The 12897-nt window shown below is 39.2% G+C and overlaps 2 protein-coding genes across 2 annotated transcripts; both read left to right on the top strand.

The window, feature by feature from the left end:
• The first annotated feature begins 5878 nt into the window (after positions 1-5878).
• On the top strand, positions 5879-6613 carry LOC148555576 (uncharacterized). Its single transcript, XM_088490662.1, has one exon. It carries the CDS (start codon positions 5879-5881, stop codon positions 6611-6613), a length of 735 nt encoding a protein of 244 aa, XP_088346788.1.
• A 2378-nt stretch (positions 6614-8991) lies between these two features.
• LOC148555575 (uncharacterized) lies at positions 8992-10206 on the top strand. Its single transcript, XM_088490661.1, has 3 exons — positions 8992-9213; positions 9511-9730; positions 9827-10206. Exons 1-3 carry the CDS (start codon positions 8992-8994, stop codon positions 10204-10206), a joined length of 822 nt encoding a protein of 273 aa, XP_088346787.1.
• Positions 10207-12897: the final 2691 nt, after the last annotated feature.

The following is a 12897-nucleotide window of genomic DNA, read 5'->3' as shown; positions in this document are numbered from 1 at the left end:
ATACTTCCTGAAATCCCTATCCAACAGCCTGAAGGTGAATGCCCGGAGATAAAAGAAAAAATCAGAAAAAGGAAATGGGAGGCCTTCACTACTCCAATTACCAAAATCAATGCCAACATTATAAGGGAGTTTTATGCTAATACAACAAGGATAAATACAACCATTCCTACTACTTACAAAAGCTATGTAAGGGGTGTGGAGGTTGATTTTAGCCCAAAGAACATCATGAAGGTTCTGGGCTTGAGGGCATCACACTTTAATGAGCCTGGTCACTTGATGATTTGGACTTTTGTGTGGTTTAGAATTCACAATTAATCCTCGTTAGAAGTATAGTTTCTAAAGCAATCAATAATCCTTTCATACAAAAATTTGTTTGTCACAAGTAACAAACCCCTAAAATCTATAAACCGAAGTATTGAACCTCGGGTCGTTCTCCCTAGAAATTACAATGAAGTGTCTTGTTATTAGTTATGGAGTATGTTTTGGGGTTTTTGGGATAAGAGACATGAAATGTAAATGGCAATGAAAATAAACTAACAACTAAAAAGGTCTTGGCAAGATTTGGTTGTCAAGGATCTCTATCCTTATCACTAACCACAACATGAGAATTGGCAAGGATCTATCCCACTAAGTTAACCCCTAACTAATAGTAGAGGAAAGTCAAGTGAGCTATATCAATCCAAGACCATAAGTCCTAGTTCTCCACCGAATCAATTAGTGAGATCTAGAGTTAATGGCTCCCAATCATCAATCACTTGGACATTAGTAATTCAAGAGTTCCTAAGTTACCTTCCCAAGCCAAGAGCACAAAATTCTATAGTAAAATCCAACTAAGCATTTCATCAAACACCTAGAAGGCATAGAAGGAAAGTAAAATGAACTAAGCAATTCAATAATAAAAGAACATGAATCATAAATTACATTGAAAGAGAAAATAGAAGAATAAAAGTGCATCAACATAAAAGTAAAGAATTACAAGAATTAAATGCAAAAATAGAAAGAGGAAAGGTAGAAGAAGAAGAATTACACAAAGAAAAGTAAATCAAAGCATGAATTAAATCTAGATCTAAGAGTTCCTAATCTAGATCTAACCTAATCCTAATCCTAGAGAGAAGTGAGAGCTTCTCTCTCTAAAACTAATTCTCCCTCCAAAAATTAAACTAAACTAAACTAGTATGTAAAAGTGTGTTGATTCCTCTTCATTCCTTGGGTTAAATAGCATCAGAAGTGAGTTGGATTTGGGCTTGGGAAGCCCAGAGTTCGCCCCCAGCGGATTCACTTTAAGTGGGTCATGTGCGGACATCAGCGCGTACGCGTACAGTGCGCGTGCGCGTCGATTGGCAAATTTCCATCCACGCATACGCGTCATGTGCACGTACGCGTCGCCATGCGACCTCATCATTTCACGCGTGCGCGTTTGCTGCGCGTGCGTGTCGTTGAGCTTATCCCAAATCCTTGCTTTTCCATGATTTCTCCATTTTGCATGCTTTCTTCTCCATTCCTTTTATCAATTCCTAGCCTTTCCAATCTGAAATCACTTAACAAACACATCAAGGCATCTAGTGGAATCAAAGGTAAATCAAGATTAAACAATTAATGGCCTAGAAAGCATGTTTTCACACTTAAGCACTGTAACGGCCTAGCCCCGAAGAAACGGCGCTTTTTCGGGATCAAACGGAATTTTTACAGAATTTTTTGGAATTTCTATGCATATAAGCACCTCCACTGCACAGGTGCTGCGTCATCAAGCTGCTGAGTCAGCAGCTTGATTGCACAGGACACCTCTCCTAATCTAAGTAGGCACGTCGCGAAGAGTTGCGTTTTTGAGCCACTTCGGGCCCGAATTTCAAAATTCTGATTTGCGTGGTTAGTCTCTATGTGACGAGCCGGTCATGAATTTCGAGTGAAAAATTATATTAATATAATATTCATATATTATTATTTTATTCAGAATATTATATTATTATCTTCTCTACTGTGATTAATGTTGATCTATGTTTAGTAATATAATAACTGAGCTTGAAATCTACCGGTAACGGATAATACCGGCATTCTTAGATGAACTTAGCACTGCTAATGCTTCATCATATATCTTTTATTCTTATGATTATCCAGTTACTAGTGTCATTTACACTAAGTAACTTAATGTTTATCCATTAGTAGTGTAATTACTTAAGTTCTAATACATCTAGCTTTAGTAATTATCCTTTCCTGAGATATTTTGACAAGTAACTTTTGGATAATCATCATCCAAAGGCCACGGCCTCCCTTGGACAGCTTGGCTATCATTTTTGTTCTTGGAAAAGCTTAGAACACCATGAAAGAAAACCATGAAGTTTCCATGAACACCTGAGCTACTTTCTCCGTTCTTTCTCCGTTCTTCCTCCTCTTCATTTCTATGTCACTTTTCATGGAGTAAATCAAGGTATGAAGGCTGCTCCTCCTCCATGAAAATTCGGCCATGGTGGTTCCTTAAGTTAATGATGTTTTCTTCATGTTCTTTCTTAGGATCTCTTATTGAATCACCAAAAGCTCCAAGAAAACGTGATTTTTAGTTACCTTAAGTTGAGGAAAAACTTCTTTTCATCATCATGAAGCTTCAGCCTTCATGGTTCATAAGATTCTAAAGTTGTTTTTGATGTTAAAATAGGCGTAAAAGTGCTTCTGGAAGCTTGTTTTTGGTACAATCTCGGACAGCAGCAAAGGAGGTAAGGTTTGGTAAATTAGTCAGTGATTGGCTGTGTTCTTGAAGTGTTAAACCAGATCTTGTTGCTTGAGATTTGATTTCGGGTGTTTGTGTGATGGTTTGATCATGGAAACTTGTTGTTTAATGCTTGAAAATCACGTTTATGATGGTTTTGAAGTGGCTGTTTGTGCTGCTGGAAAACGTGATATTTCAGCCATGAAAATCATGATTTTTGATGCTTATTTGATGTGTATTTGATGGCTGAAAAGTTTCTCTTTGGTTTGATAAAAATCGGGTTCAAATCGGTTTCTGAAAAGATTGAAAAACTAGCTAAAAATCAAGCAGAAATCTGATGAACTTTTGAAAAAAAATGTTTTTGGTTTTTGGAAAAACATGAAAACGTGTATTCAAGGAGTTTTGGGGTCAAAATGCAATTATTAAAAAGTTTGGGGTTGAAAATTAATTAATCAAAAGTTGAGGGGCTAAAGTACAAATATTAAAAGTTATAGGAGTCAAAGTGCAATTTCCAAGAAGTCCGGGGGTCAAAATGCAATTTTTGAAAGTTAAATAAAATATTATTATTTTAATAATAAAATATTAATATATTATTTTATTAATAATATTATTTTAATAATAATATTATTTTATTAATAATAATAAAATATTGATAAAAGACAGTTTTCCCTGAAAGCCTCAAGAAGGCAGATTTGAGTCCAGAATTCTCTAATTTCCTTTACTAAACACCTAAGAAGAGGTATAAGAGAAGATATAGAGGTATATGAGGTAAAGAAACAAGATTTTGAAACCTGTGTTTAAGTTAAAAAGAAAAGGAGTTAAAAGTGATATAGCTGTGTACCTGACCTTACAGAGTAAACAGAGAATTGTAAAATGAGCTTTCTGTGATGTTGTAATGCTTGATTTATGATGATTGCTAAATGATGGAAAGTATGGTTATATGTGAATTATGAGCCTTCGGGCAATGCTTGTGAATGTTGTGCGGGGACGCCCGTATTGTGATGTTGCTTCCCAGACAGGCTGCGGTAGAGTAGTACTAGCCCTGGAAGCTGAATGCTTGGTAGAGGCCTGACTTGCATACCTGCGGTATATTGAGACCTGAGCAAATACCAGCCCTGCAAGTCGAGAGCACTTGGTAGAGGGTATGCGGTACTTAATCTGGGATTAAGTTCTGGGAAGGACTTATCTGACTTGGAGGGTCGGATTGCGTCGGGTGCGGGTCGAAACTGACAAATGAGCTCATTACCTGCAGTAGGGACAGACATGCATCATACTTGTTTGTGCATTATTTATTTCTAATCCTCTTGTGTTCTTGTTCTATTCCTTGTTTGTTTGAGCATAACTGTGTGATTGCATATTAATGTGTGAATGTGCATTTTCTTCCTATTTTCTCTCTTGTTCATGTGTTAGTTTATGTTGCTGTTATGTACATATTACTCTATATTTATTTATACTTCTATGACCACGGACATTATAAACGAACTTAACTGTAAACCCCAAACTTACTAAGAACTCCCCAGTTCTTACCCCTTACACCTCTACAGATGGACACGGGAGTCCTATTCTACGAGATTGATCCACCGTACATCCACGAGGACCCGGTGCGTGGTGAGTATTACATCTACTGTGCGGTACCTCGTATCTGTAATTATGTGGTTCGTGGTAGATCTTTCCAGTACCATATTAGGACAGCATACTTTAATCCTGATGCACCCTATGACTTTCCTTTATCTTGGTTACACCCCGGCGGACCTGGGATACCTCATCCTGAGGAGTAGATGCCACCTCCACCTGACTATCCTCCTCCGCCTAAACCTCCTCTACCTGATGAGCCTATACCTGCCCAGCATATCCATGAGGCACCTCCTGCACCCTTTGTCCTTGATGAGTGGGGTGTTTCTGTGTTACCATCCGAGCTTGATCCTTTACCTGAGCTGATCGAGCCTCCTATCTTTGATGAGCAGCAGGGACATGAGTATGATCGGATCATGGAGGCGCCACCTCCTTCTCCCGACTGTATTTTGTTTCATAGCTATCCTTTTATGGTTCCTGTGGCCAGCAGTGGTTCCTCTACTATCACTCCAGCAAAAGAAAAGGACAAGGAAGAAGAAGATCCAGAGGAAGATCCTAACTTCATAGTTATCTTCTCTGGCAGCGATGACGATGAGCCAGGCGAGGCGCCAGCAGGCGAGCATCACCATTCGCCCGGTGATTTTCCGTGAGGTACTCTAGACCAGGATTGAGGAGACTTTTTGAGACGCCTAGTCTAACTTCAGTACATTAGAGTGTCTCCCTCACTTTTGTTAGCATGATTAGAAGGAATAGGCATATATCAGAGTTAGGCTAGCCTGGGTGCCAGCTTAGGGGCTTTTGGTCAGGCCAGGCCCTGGGGCGTCTTATGTACATATATGTATATACTCTATGAGTCACTGACTTAGGGGTGCTGTACCATAGCTCTATGCATATATAACTGAACCACTTCTGTAACATGATGTATATTATAGTGTGTTGTTCCATATTCTGTTATCTTTTGTCTTATGTGTGTGAATGTTTAATTATCCCTTGATATATGGAAGGTATGCGACTTTAAATTATTCTTGTTAAAAAAAATTTACTTGTAAAATTCGCGTGGTTTTAACAACGTACAGGCTTATATTTATTAATTAATAATACAAAAAGGAAAAACAAGTTGGTAACATTCGATTTCTTGTATGATCTAGACATGCTGGAAGTTGGGTCGTTACAATTTGGTATCAGAGCAGTTCTTCCTGTTAGAGCCTGGGGAATGGACTGAATCATGCTTTATTGCATGCTCTGTGGTGTGTCTCATGCTTATAGGGTATCTATGTGATATGTGTTGCATGAATGTCTTTGTGCTTTCATTCTAATAATGTTCACGCCCAACCTGAGGTATTAAGACTGATCACCTTGGTATTGATTGTTTGGTATGAACAGAATCAGGATGCCTCCACGGAGACGTAGCGATCGGGAAGGGTCTACTGTTAACAATCCGCCACGAAACGATGATAATCTGTTTGCTGCGATTCACGCTATGGCTGAGGCTGTGCATGAAACGGCGACTGCTACTACCCGAGCAGTTAACCGTCTGGGGAACGTAATGGAGAGCGTAACAATGACTGTAATGGTGAGAATGGTGGGAACGGTGATGGAGATAACATGAATCATGATAGGCTTATGACATTAGTTGCTTTCTTGAAAGTTAATCCACCGAAGTTCAAGGGTGCGACTGTAGCAACTGAAGCTGATAATTGGTTCCGAGGCATAGAAAGGTCCTTGAGGGCACAGCATGTCCTGGAAGAACAGTATGTAGAATTTGCTACTTATATGTTGGAAGGGGATGCTCAGCACTGGTGGCAGGGCATTCAACGTTTACTGCAGCAAGATGAGGGTAATATTTTGTGGGATGTTTTCAAAGAAGAGTTCTATAAGAAGTACTTTTCTAGAGCTACTCGTGAGGCAAAGGAGATGGAGTTGATGCAGTTGAAACAGGGAAGTATGTCCGTTGCTGAGTATACAAGGAAGTTTGAAGATTTATGTCGTTTTTCCAAGGTTTGTCAAGGGAATCCAGCAGATTTCGAAGAGTGGAAATGTTTGAAATTTGAAGGGGGACTCCGTGAAGATTTGTTGAACTCAGTGGTTCCATTGGAAATACGGAATTTTTCGGAGTTGGTTAATAAGAGTCAGCTAGTAGAGGACTGTGCTAAGAAGATAGCTGCAGCTCGGATGAATCGCCCAGGATCTTCTTTTCAGAATTATAATCGGTATACAGCTCCTCAGGGAAGGAATTTTAAGCAGGGAGCAATGCCTTCACGAAGGTACAATCAGAATAGAAATGTTCATGCACGTCCTACAGGAGGGGAATGGAGGAAGAACGAGACAGGATATGGGTAAGCGACCTCAGCAGGCGCAGATGCGACCAGTATGTAGGCAGTGCGGAAAGGAGCATGGAGGTAGACCTTGTCAGCTTACAGGTGTTATCTGTTTTTCTTGTGGTCAGCCTGGACATATGGCTAAGGACTGTCCGAAGAAGCCAGTACAAGGAATAGATAGGCCGTGACAACAAGGACGTGTGTTTGCTATGACTGCTGATGACGCAATGAAATCAGACTCCCTAATTCAAGGTCAGTGTTATGTCAAATCTCGACTCTTAACTGTACTGTATGACTCTGGTGCATCACATTCATTTCTTTCTGAGACTGTTGCGCATGAGTTGGGATTAGATTTCACCATGTTAGATTATAATCTAATTGTTCGTACACCCACATCTCAAAATGCCTTGACTAGTCAAGTATGTCAACATGTGCCTTTTGTTATTGAGGCTAGGACTTTTATACATGACCTAGTTTGTTTGCCTTTGTGTGGTTTAGATATTATCTTAGGTCTAGATTGGTTGTCCAAGCATCATGTTTTCCTTGATTGTTTTAAACGAATTGCTACATTTCCATCATCTGAACTGCACACTGAACCAGTTGAGTCTTGTACTTTCTATTTGAATTCCCTAAGAGTTATTTCTAGTAATAGTGGGTTAGAGGGTTACGTTCTACTATCGGCTAGCTCAAAAACTAATGAACAAGACTTGGAGCAAATCTGAGTGGTGAAGGAGTTTCCTGATGTTTTTCTGGATGATATACCTGAGTTTCCACCTCAGAGAGAGATAGAGTTTAGTATTGATCTGGTTCCTGGAGCCGGACCAATTACTATAGCACTGTTTCGGATGTCACCATTGGAATTAGCAGAGTTAAAGAAGCAGTTGAATGAATTGTTGGGGAAGAAGTTTATTCGTCCGAGTGTATCACCATGGGAGCTCCAGTGTTACTAATAAAGAAGAAGGATGGTGGAATGAGGTTATGCGTGGATTATCGGTAATTGAACAAGATCACAATCAAAAACAAGTATCCACTCCCAAGGATAGATGATCTGATGGATCAGTTGAGAGGTATGATAGTATTCTTGAAGATTGATTTGCGGTCAGGTTACCATCAAATCCGGGTGAAGGAATTAGATATACCTAAGACTGCCTTTTGAACTAGGTACGGTCAATATGAGTATACGGTTATGTCCTTTGGACTGACTAATGCTCCTGCTGTATTCATGGATTATATGAATCGCATTTTTCGTCCGTATCTAGATCAGTTTGTGGTAGTCTTTATAGATGATATCCTCATCTATTCTAAGACAGAAGAAGAACATGGAGAGCATTTGAGGATTGTGTTGCAAATATTAAGAGCATGGAAGCTATATGCGAAGTTGTCGAAATGTGAGTTTTGGGCGACAGAAGTGGCATTCTTGGGACATGTGATCACACGAGATGGAATAACTGTAGATCCTTTAAAGATCGAGGCCGTAGTACAATGGAAGCAACCCAAGACAGTTACAGAAGTTTGTAGTTTCTTGGGGTTAGCAGGATACTATCGGCGGTTTATCAAGGGTTTTTCACAGATAGCTTTACTTTTGACTTGCCTTACTAGGAAGGAAGTTCCGTTTGAGTGGACAGAGAAGTGTGAAGAAAGCTTTGAAACTTTAAAGGAAAAGTTGACGACGGCGCCAGTTTTGGTGTTACCAGACCCACAGGAACCTTTTGAGGTGTATTCTGATGCTTCTTCTAAGGGACTTGGATGTGTATTGATGCAGCATAGGAATGTGGTAGCTTATGCTTCGAGACAACTAAGACCTCACGAAAGGAACTATCTGACACATGATTTGGAATTAGCAGTAGTGGTCTTTGCACTTAAGATTTGGAGGCACTATTTGTACGGAGCCTAATTTGAAGTCTTCTCTGATCATAAGAGTTTGAAGTATATCTTTGATCAGAAAGACCTTAATATGAGGCAGAGGCGATGGATGGAATTCTTAAAAGATTATGATTTTAAGTTGAGCTATCATCCTGGGAAGGCAAATGTAGTCGCAGATGCTTTGAGTCGGAAGAGTTTGGGCATATCCTGGATGATGATCAAGGAAGAAGAAATGATCTCAGCCTTTGAAAACTTAAAATTAGGAATGAGAGAGACATCAAAAGGAGTTGTTATGGCGTGACTACAATTAACATCTGACTTTAAGATAGCTATTCAGCAAGCTCAACCCCAGAATTCAGGAATGCTGACATTGTTAACACGGATGAAGGCAGACCAGCCGGAAGAGGTACGCCAAGATAAAGAGGGAATATGGAGATATAGGAACAGAATTTGTGTACCTGCTCAGGAGGACTTGAGAAAGAACATTCTGACCAAAGCTCATGAAAGCAGATTTTCTATCCACCCGGAACGACTAAAATGTACCAAGATCTGAAGAAGATGTTCTGGTGGCCAGGAATGAAGAAAGATATAGCAACGTATGTTTCAAAGTGTCTCACTTGCCAGAAGATTAAAGTGGAACATCAAAAACCACCTGGAACCCTGCAACCATTGGAAATACTGCAATGGAAATGGGAAGAGATTACGATGGATTTTGTTACTGGGTTACCAAGAACCTCTGCCGGGCATGATACAATTTGGGTAATTGTAGATCGATTGGCAAAATCAGCGCATTTTCTACCAATTTAAATTGGTCACAGCTTGGAAAAACTCGCCTGGTTATACATTCAGGAGATAATACGATTGCATGGAATACCTTCATCAATTGTGTCAGACAGAGATCCAAGGTTTACTTCTAGATTTTGGGGAGCTCTACAGAAAGCTTTTCGGGACGAAGTTGCACTTAAGTACAGCATATCACCCACAGACTGATGGACAGACAGAACGAACAATTCGTACCTTGGAAGATATGTTGAGATTTGTGTAATGGACCAACAGGGTAACTGGGACAAATACTTGCCATTGATTGAGTTTGCTTATAACAACAGTTATCAACAGAGTATCGGAATGGCACCATATGAGGCCCTCTATGGAAGAAAGTGTCAATCACCATTATGCTGGTATGACAAGGAGGAAGGCAGGATTTTGGGGCCAGACTTGGTACAAGAAACTACCGAACGGATTAAGCACATTCGAGAGAAGATTCAAAATGCCCAAAGTCAATAAAAGAGCTATGCATATAATAGGCGTAGGCCCTTAGAATTTAACGAAGGTGACCATATTTTCTTAAGAGTGACACCTACGACTGGAATAGGTAGAGCTCTTAGGACTAAGAAATTGAATCCACGATACTTAGGTCCTTTTCAAATTCTTAAAAGAGTCGGTCCAGTAGCATACCAAGTAGCTCTCCCTCCTTATTTGTCAAACCTTCATGATGTTTTTCATGTTTCACAACTCAAAAAGTATAATCCCGACGAAAGCCACGTTTTACAACCAGAGACAGTACAACTGCGACCCGACTTGACATATCAAACCCTACCAGTCAGAATTGTGGAACGAAGTGACAAACAGCTTAGAGACAAGACAGTATCATTGGTTAAGGTAGCATGGGGACAAACTGGAACTGAAGAGTACACATGGGAGCTGGAAGATAAGATGAGAACAGACTACCCGTTTCTCTTTTCAGGTAATTGAAATTTTGAGGACAAAATTTTCTTTTAGGAGGGTAGAATGTAACGGCCTAGCCCCGAAGAAACAGCGCTTTTTCGGGATCAAACGGAATTTTTACAGAATTTTCAGGAATTTCTATGCATATAAGCACCTCCACTGCACAGGTGCTGCGTCATCAAGCTGCTGAGTCAGCAGCTTGATTGCACAGGACACCTCTCCTAATCTAAGTAGGCACGTCGCGAAGAGTTGCATTTTTGAGCCACTTCGGGCCCGAATTTCAAAATTCTGATTTCCGTGGTTAGTCTCTATGTGACGAACCAGTCACAAATTTCGAGAGAAAAATTATATTAATATAATATTCATATATTATTATTTTATTCAGAATATTATATTATTATCTTCTCTACTGTGATTAATGTTGATCTATGTTTAGTAATATAATAACTGAGCTTGAAATCTACCGGTAACGGATAATACCAGCATTCTTAGATGAACTTAGCACTGCTAATGCTTCATCATATATCTTTTATTCTTATGATTATCCAGTTACTAGTGTCATTTACACTAAGTAACTTAATGTTTATCCATTAGTAGTGTAATTACTTAAGTTCTAATACATCTAGCTTTAGTAATTATCCTTTCCTGAGATATTTTGACAAGTAACTTTTGGATAATCATCATCCAAAGGCCACGGCCTCCCTTGGACAGCTTGGCTATCATTTTTGTTCTTGGAAAAGCTTAGAACACCATGAAAGAAAACCATGAAGTTTCCATGAACACTTGAGCTACTTTCTCCGTTCTTTCTCAAACCGAAACCCCTATCAAAAATCTAATCTTACCAAAGTGTTCACCTCTTCCTCCTCTTCATTTCTATGTCACTTTTCATGGAGTAAATCAAGGTATGAAGGCTGCTCCTCCTCCTTGAAAATTCGGCCATGGTGGTTCCTTAAGTTAATGATGTTTTCTTCATGTTCTTTCTTAGGATCTCTTATTCAATCACCAAAAGCTCCAAGAAAACGTGATTTCTAGTTACCTTAAGTTGAGGAAAACCTTCTTTTCATCATCATGAAGCTTCATCCTTCATGGTTCATAAGATTCTAAAGTTGTTTTTGATGTTAAAATAGGCGTAAAGGTGCTTCTGGAAGCTTGTTTTTGGTGCAATCTCGGACAGCAGCAAAGGAGGTAAGGTTTGGAAAATTAGTCAATGATTGGCTGTGTTCTTGAAGTGTTAAACCAGATCTTGTTGCTTGAGATTTGATTTTGGGTGTTTGTGTGATGGTTTGATCTTGGAAACTTGTTGTTTAATGCTTGAAAATCATGTTTATGATGGTTTTGAAGTGGCTGTTGGTGCTGCTGGAAAACGTGACATTTCAGCCATGAAAATCATGATTTTTTATGCTTATTTGATGTGTATTTGATGGCTGAAAAGTTTCTCTTTGGTTTGATAAAAATCGGGTTCAAATCGGTTTCCGAAAAGATTGAAAAACTAGCTGAAAATCAAGCAGAAATCTGATGAACATTTGAAAAAAAATGTTTTTGGTTTTTGGAAAAACATGAAAACGTGTATTCAAGGAGTTTTGGGGTCAAAATGCAATTATTAAAAAGTTTGGGGTTGAAAATTAATTAATCAAAAGTTGAGAGGCTAAAGTGCAAATATTAAAAGTTATAGGGGTCAAAGTGCAATTTCCAAGAAGTCCGGGGGTCAAAATGCAATTTTTGAAAGTTAAATAAAATATTATTATTTTAATAATAAAATATTAGTAAAAAGACAATTTTCCCTAAAAGCCTCAGGAAGGCAGATTTGAGTCCAGAATTCTCTAATTTCCTTTACTAAACACCTAAGAAGAGGTATAAGAGAAGATATAGAGGTATATGAGGTAAAGAAACAATATTTTGAAACCTGTGTTTAAGTTAAAAAGAAAAGGAGTTAAAAGTGATATAGCTGTGTACCTGACCTTACAGAATAAACAGAAAATTGTAAAATGAGCTTTCTGTGATGTTGTAATGCTTGATTTATGATGATTGCTAAATGATGGAAAGTATGGTTATATGTGAATTATGAGCCTTCGGGCAATGCTTGTGAATGTTGTGCGGGGATGCCCGTATTGTGATGTTGCTTCCCAGACAGGCTGCGGTAGAGTAGTACCAGCCCTGCAAGCTGAATGCTTGGTAGAGGCCTGACTTGCATACCTGTGGTATATTGAGACCTGAGCAAATACCAGCCCTGCAAGTCGAGAGCACTTGGTAGAGGGTATGCGGTACATAATCTGGGATTAAGTTCTGGGAAGGCCTTATCTGACTTGGAGGGTCGGATTGCATCGGGTGCGGGTCAAAACCGACAAATGAGCTCATTACCTGCAATAGGGACAGACATGCATCATACTTGTTTGTGCATTATTTATTGCTAATCTTCTTGTGTTCTTGTTCTATTCCTTGTTTGTTTGAGCATAACTGTGTGACTGCATATTAATGTGTGAATGTGCATTTACTTCCTATTTTCTCTCTTGTTCATGTGTTAGTTTATGTTGCTGTTATGTACATATTACTCTATATTTATTTATACTTCTATGACCACGGACATTATAAACGAACTTAACTGTAAACCCCGACCTTACTAAGAACTCCCCAGTTCTCACCCCTTACACCTCTACAAATGGACACGGGAGTCCTATTCTACGAGATTGATCCACCGTACATCCACGAGGATTCGGTGCG

The sequence above is a fragment of the Arachis ipaensis genome, chromosome B6, assembly GCF_059453495.1.
Source record: "Arachis ipaensis isolate K30076 ecotype BB chromosome B6, ASM5945349v1, whole genome shotgun sequence".
Lineage (NCBI taxonomy): Eukaryota > Viridiplantae > Streptophyta > Magnoliopsida > Fabales > Fabaceae > Arachis > Arachis ipaensis.
This window is presented reverse-complemented; position numbering and strand designations above follow the sequence as displayed.

Bases quoted from the DNA above. Each gene is read 5' to 3' on its own strand.
- LOC148555575 (XM_088490661.1), top strand. From the start codon at position 8,992: ATGTACCAAGATCTGAAGAAGATGTTCTGGTGGCCAGGAATGAAGAAA. The intron at 9,214-9,510 runs GTAATTGTAGAT...ATGGACCAACAG, and splicing joins CCGGGCATGATACAATTTGG to GGTAACTGGGACAAATACTT. The intron at 9,731-9,826 runs GTCAATAAAAGA...CGACTGGAATAG, and splicing joins GAAGATTCAAAATGCCCAAA to GTAGAGCTCTTAGGACTAAG.
- LOC148555576 (XM_088490662.1), top strand. From the start codon at position 5,879: ATGAATCATGATAGGCTTATGACATTAGTTGCTTTCTTGAAAGTTAAT.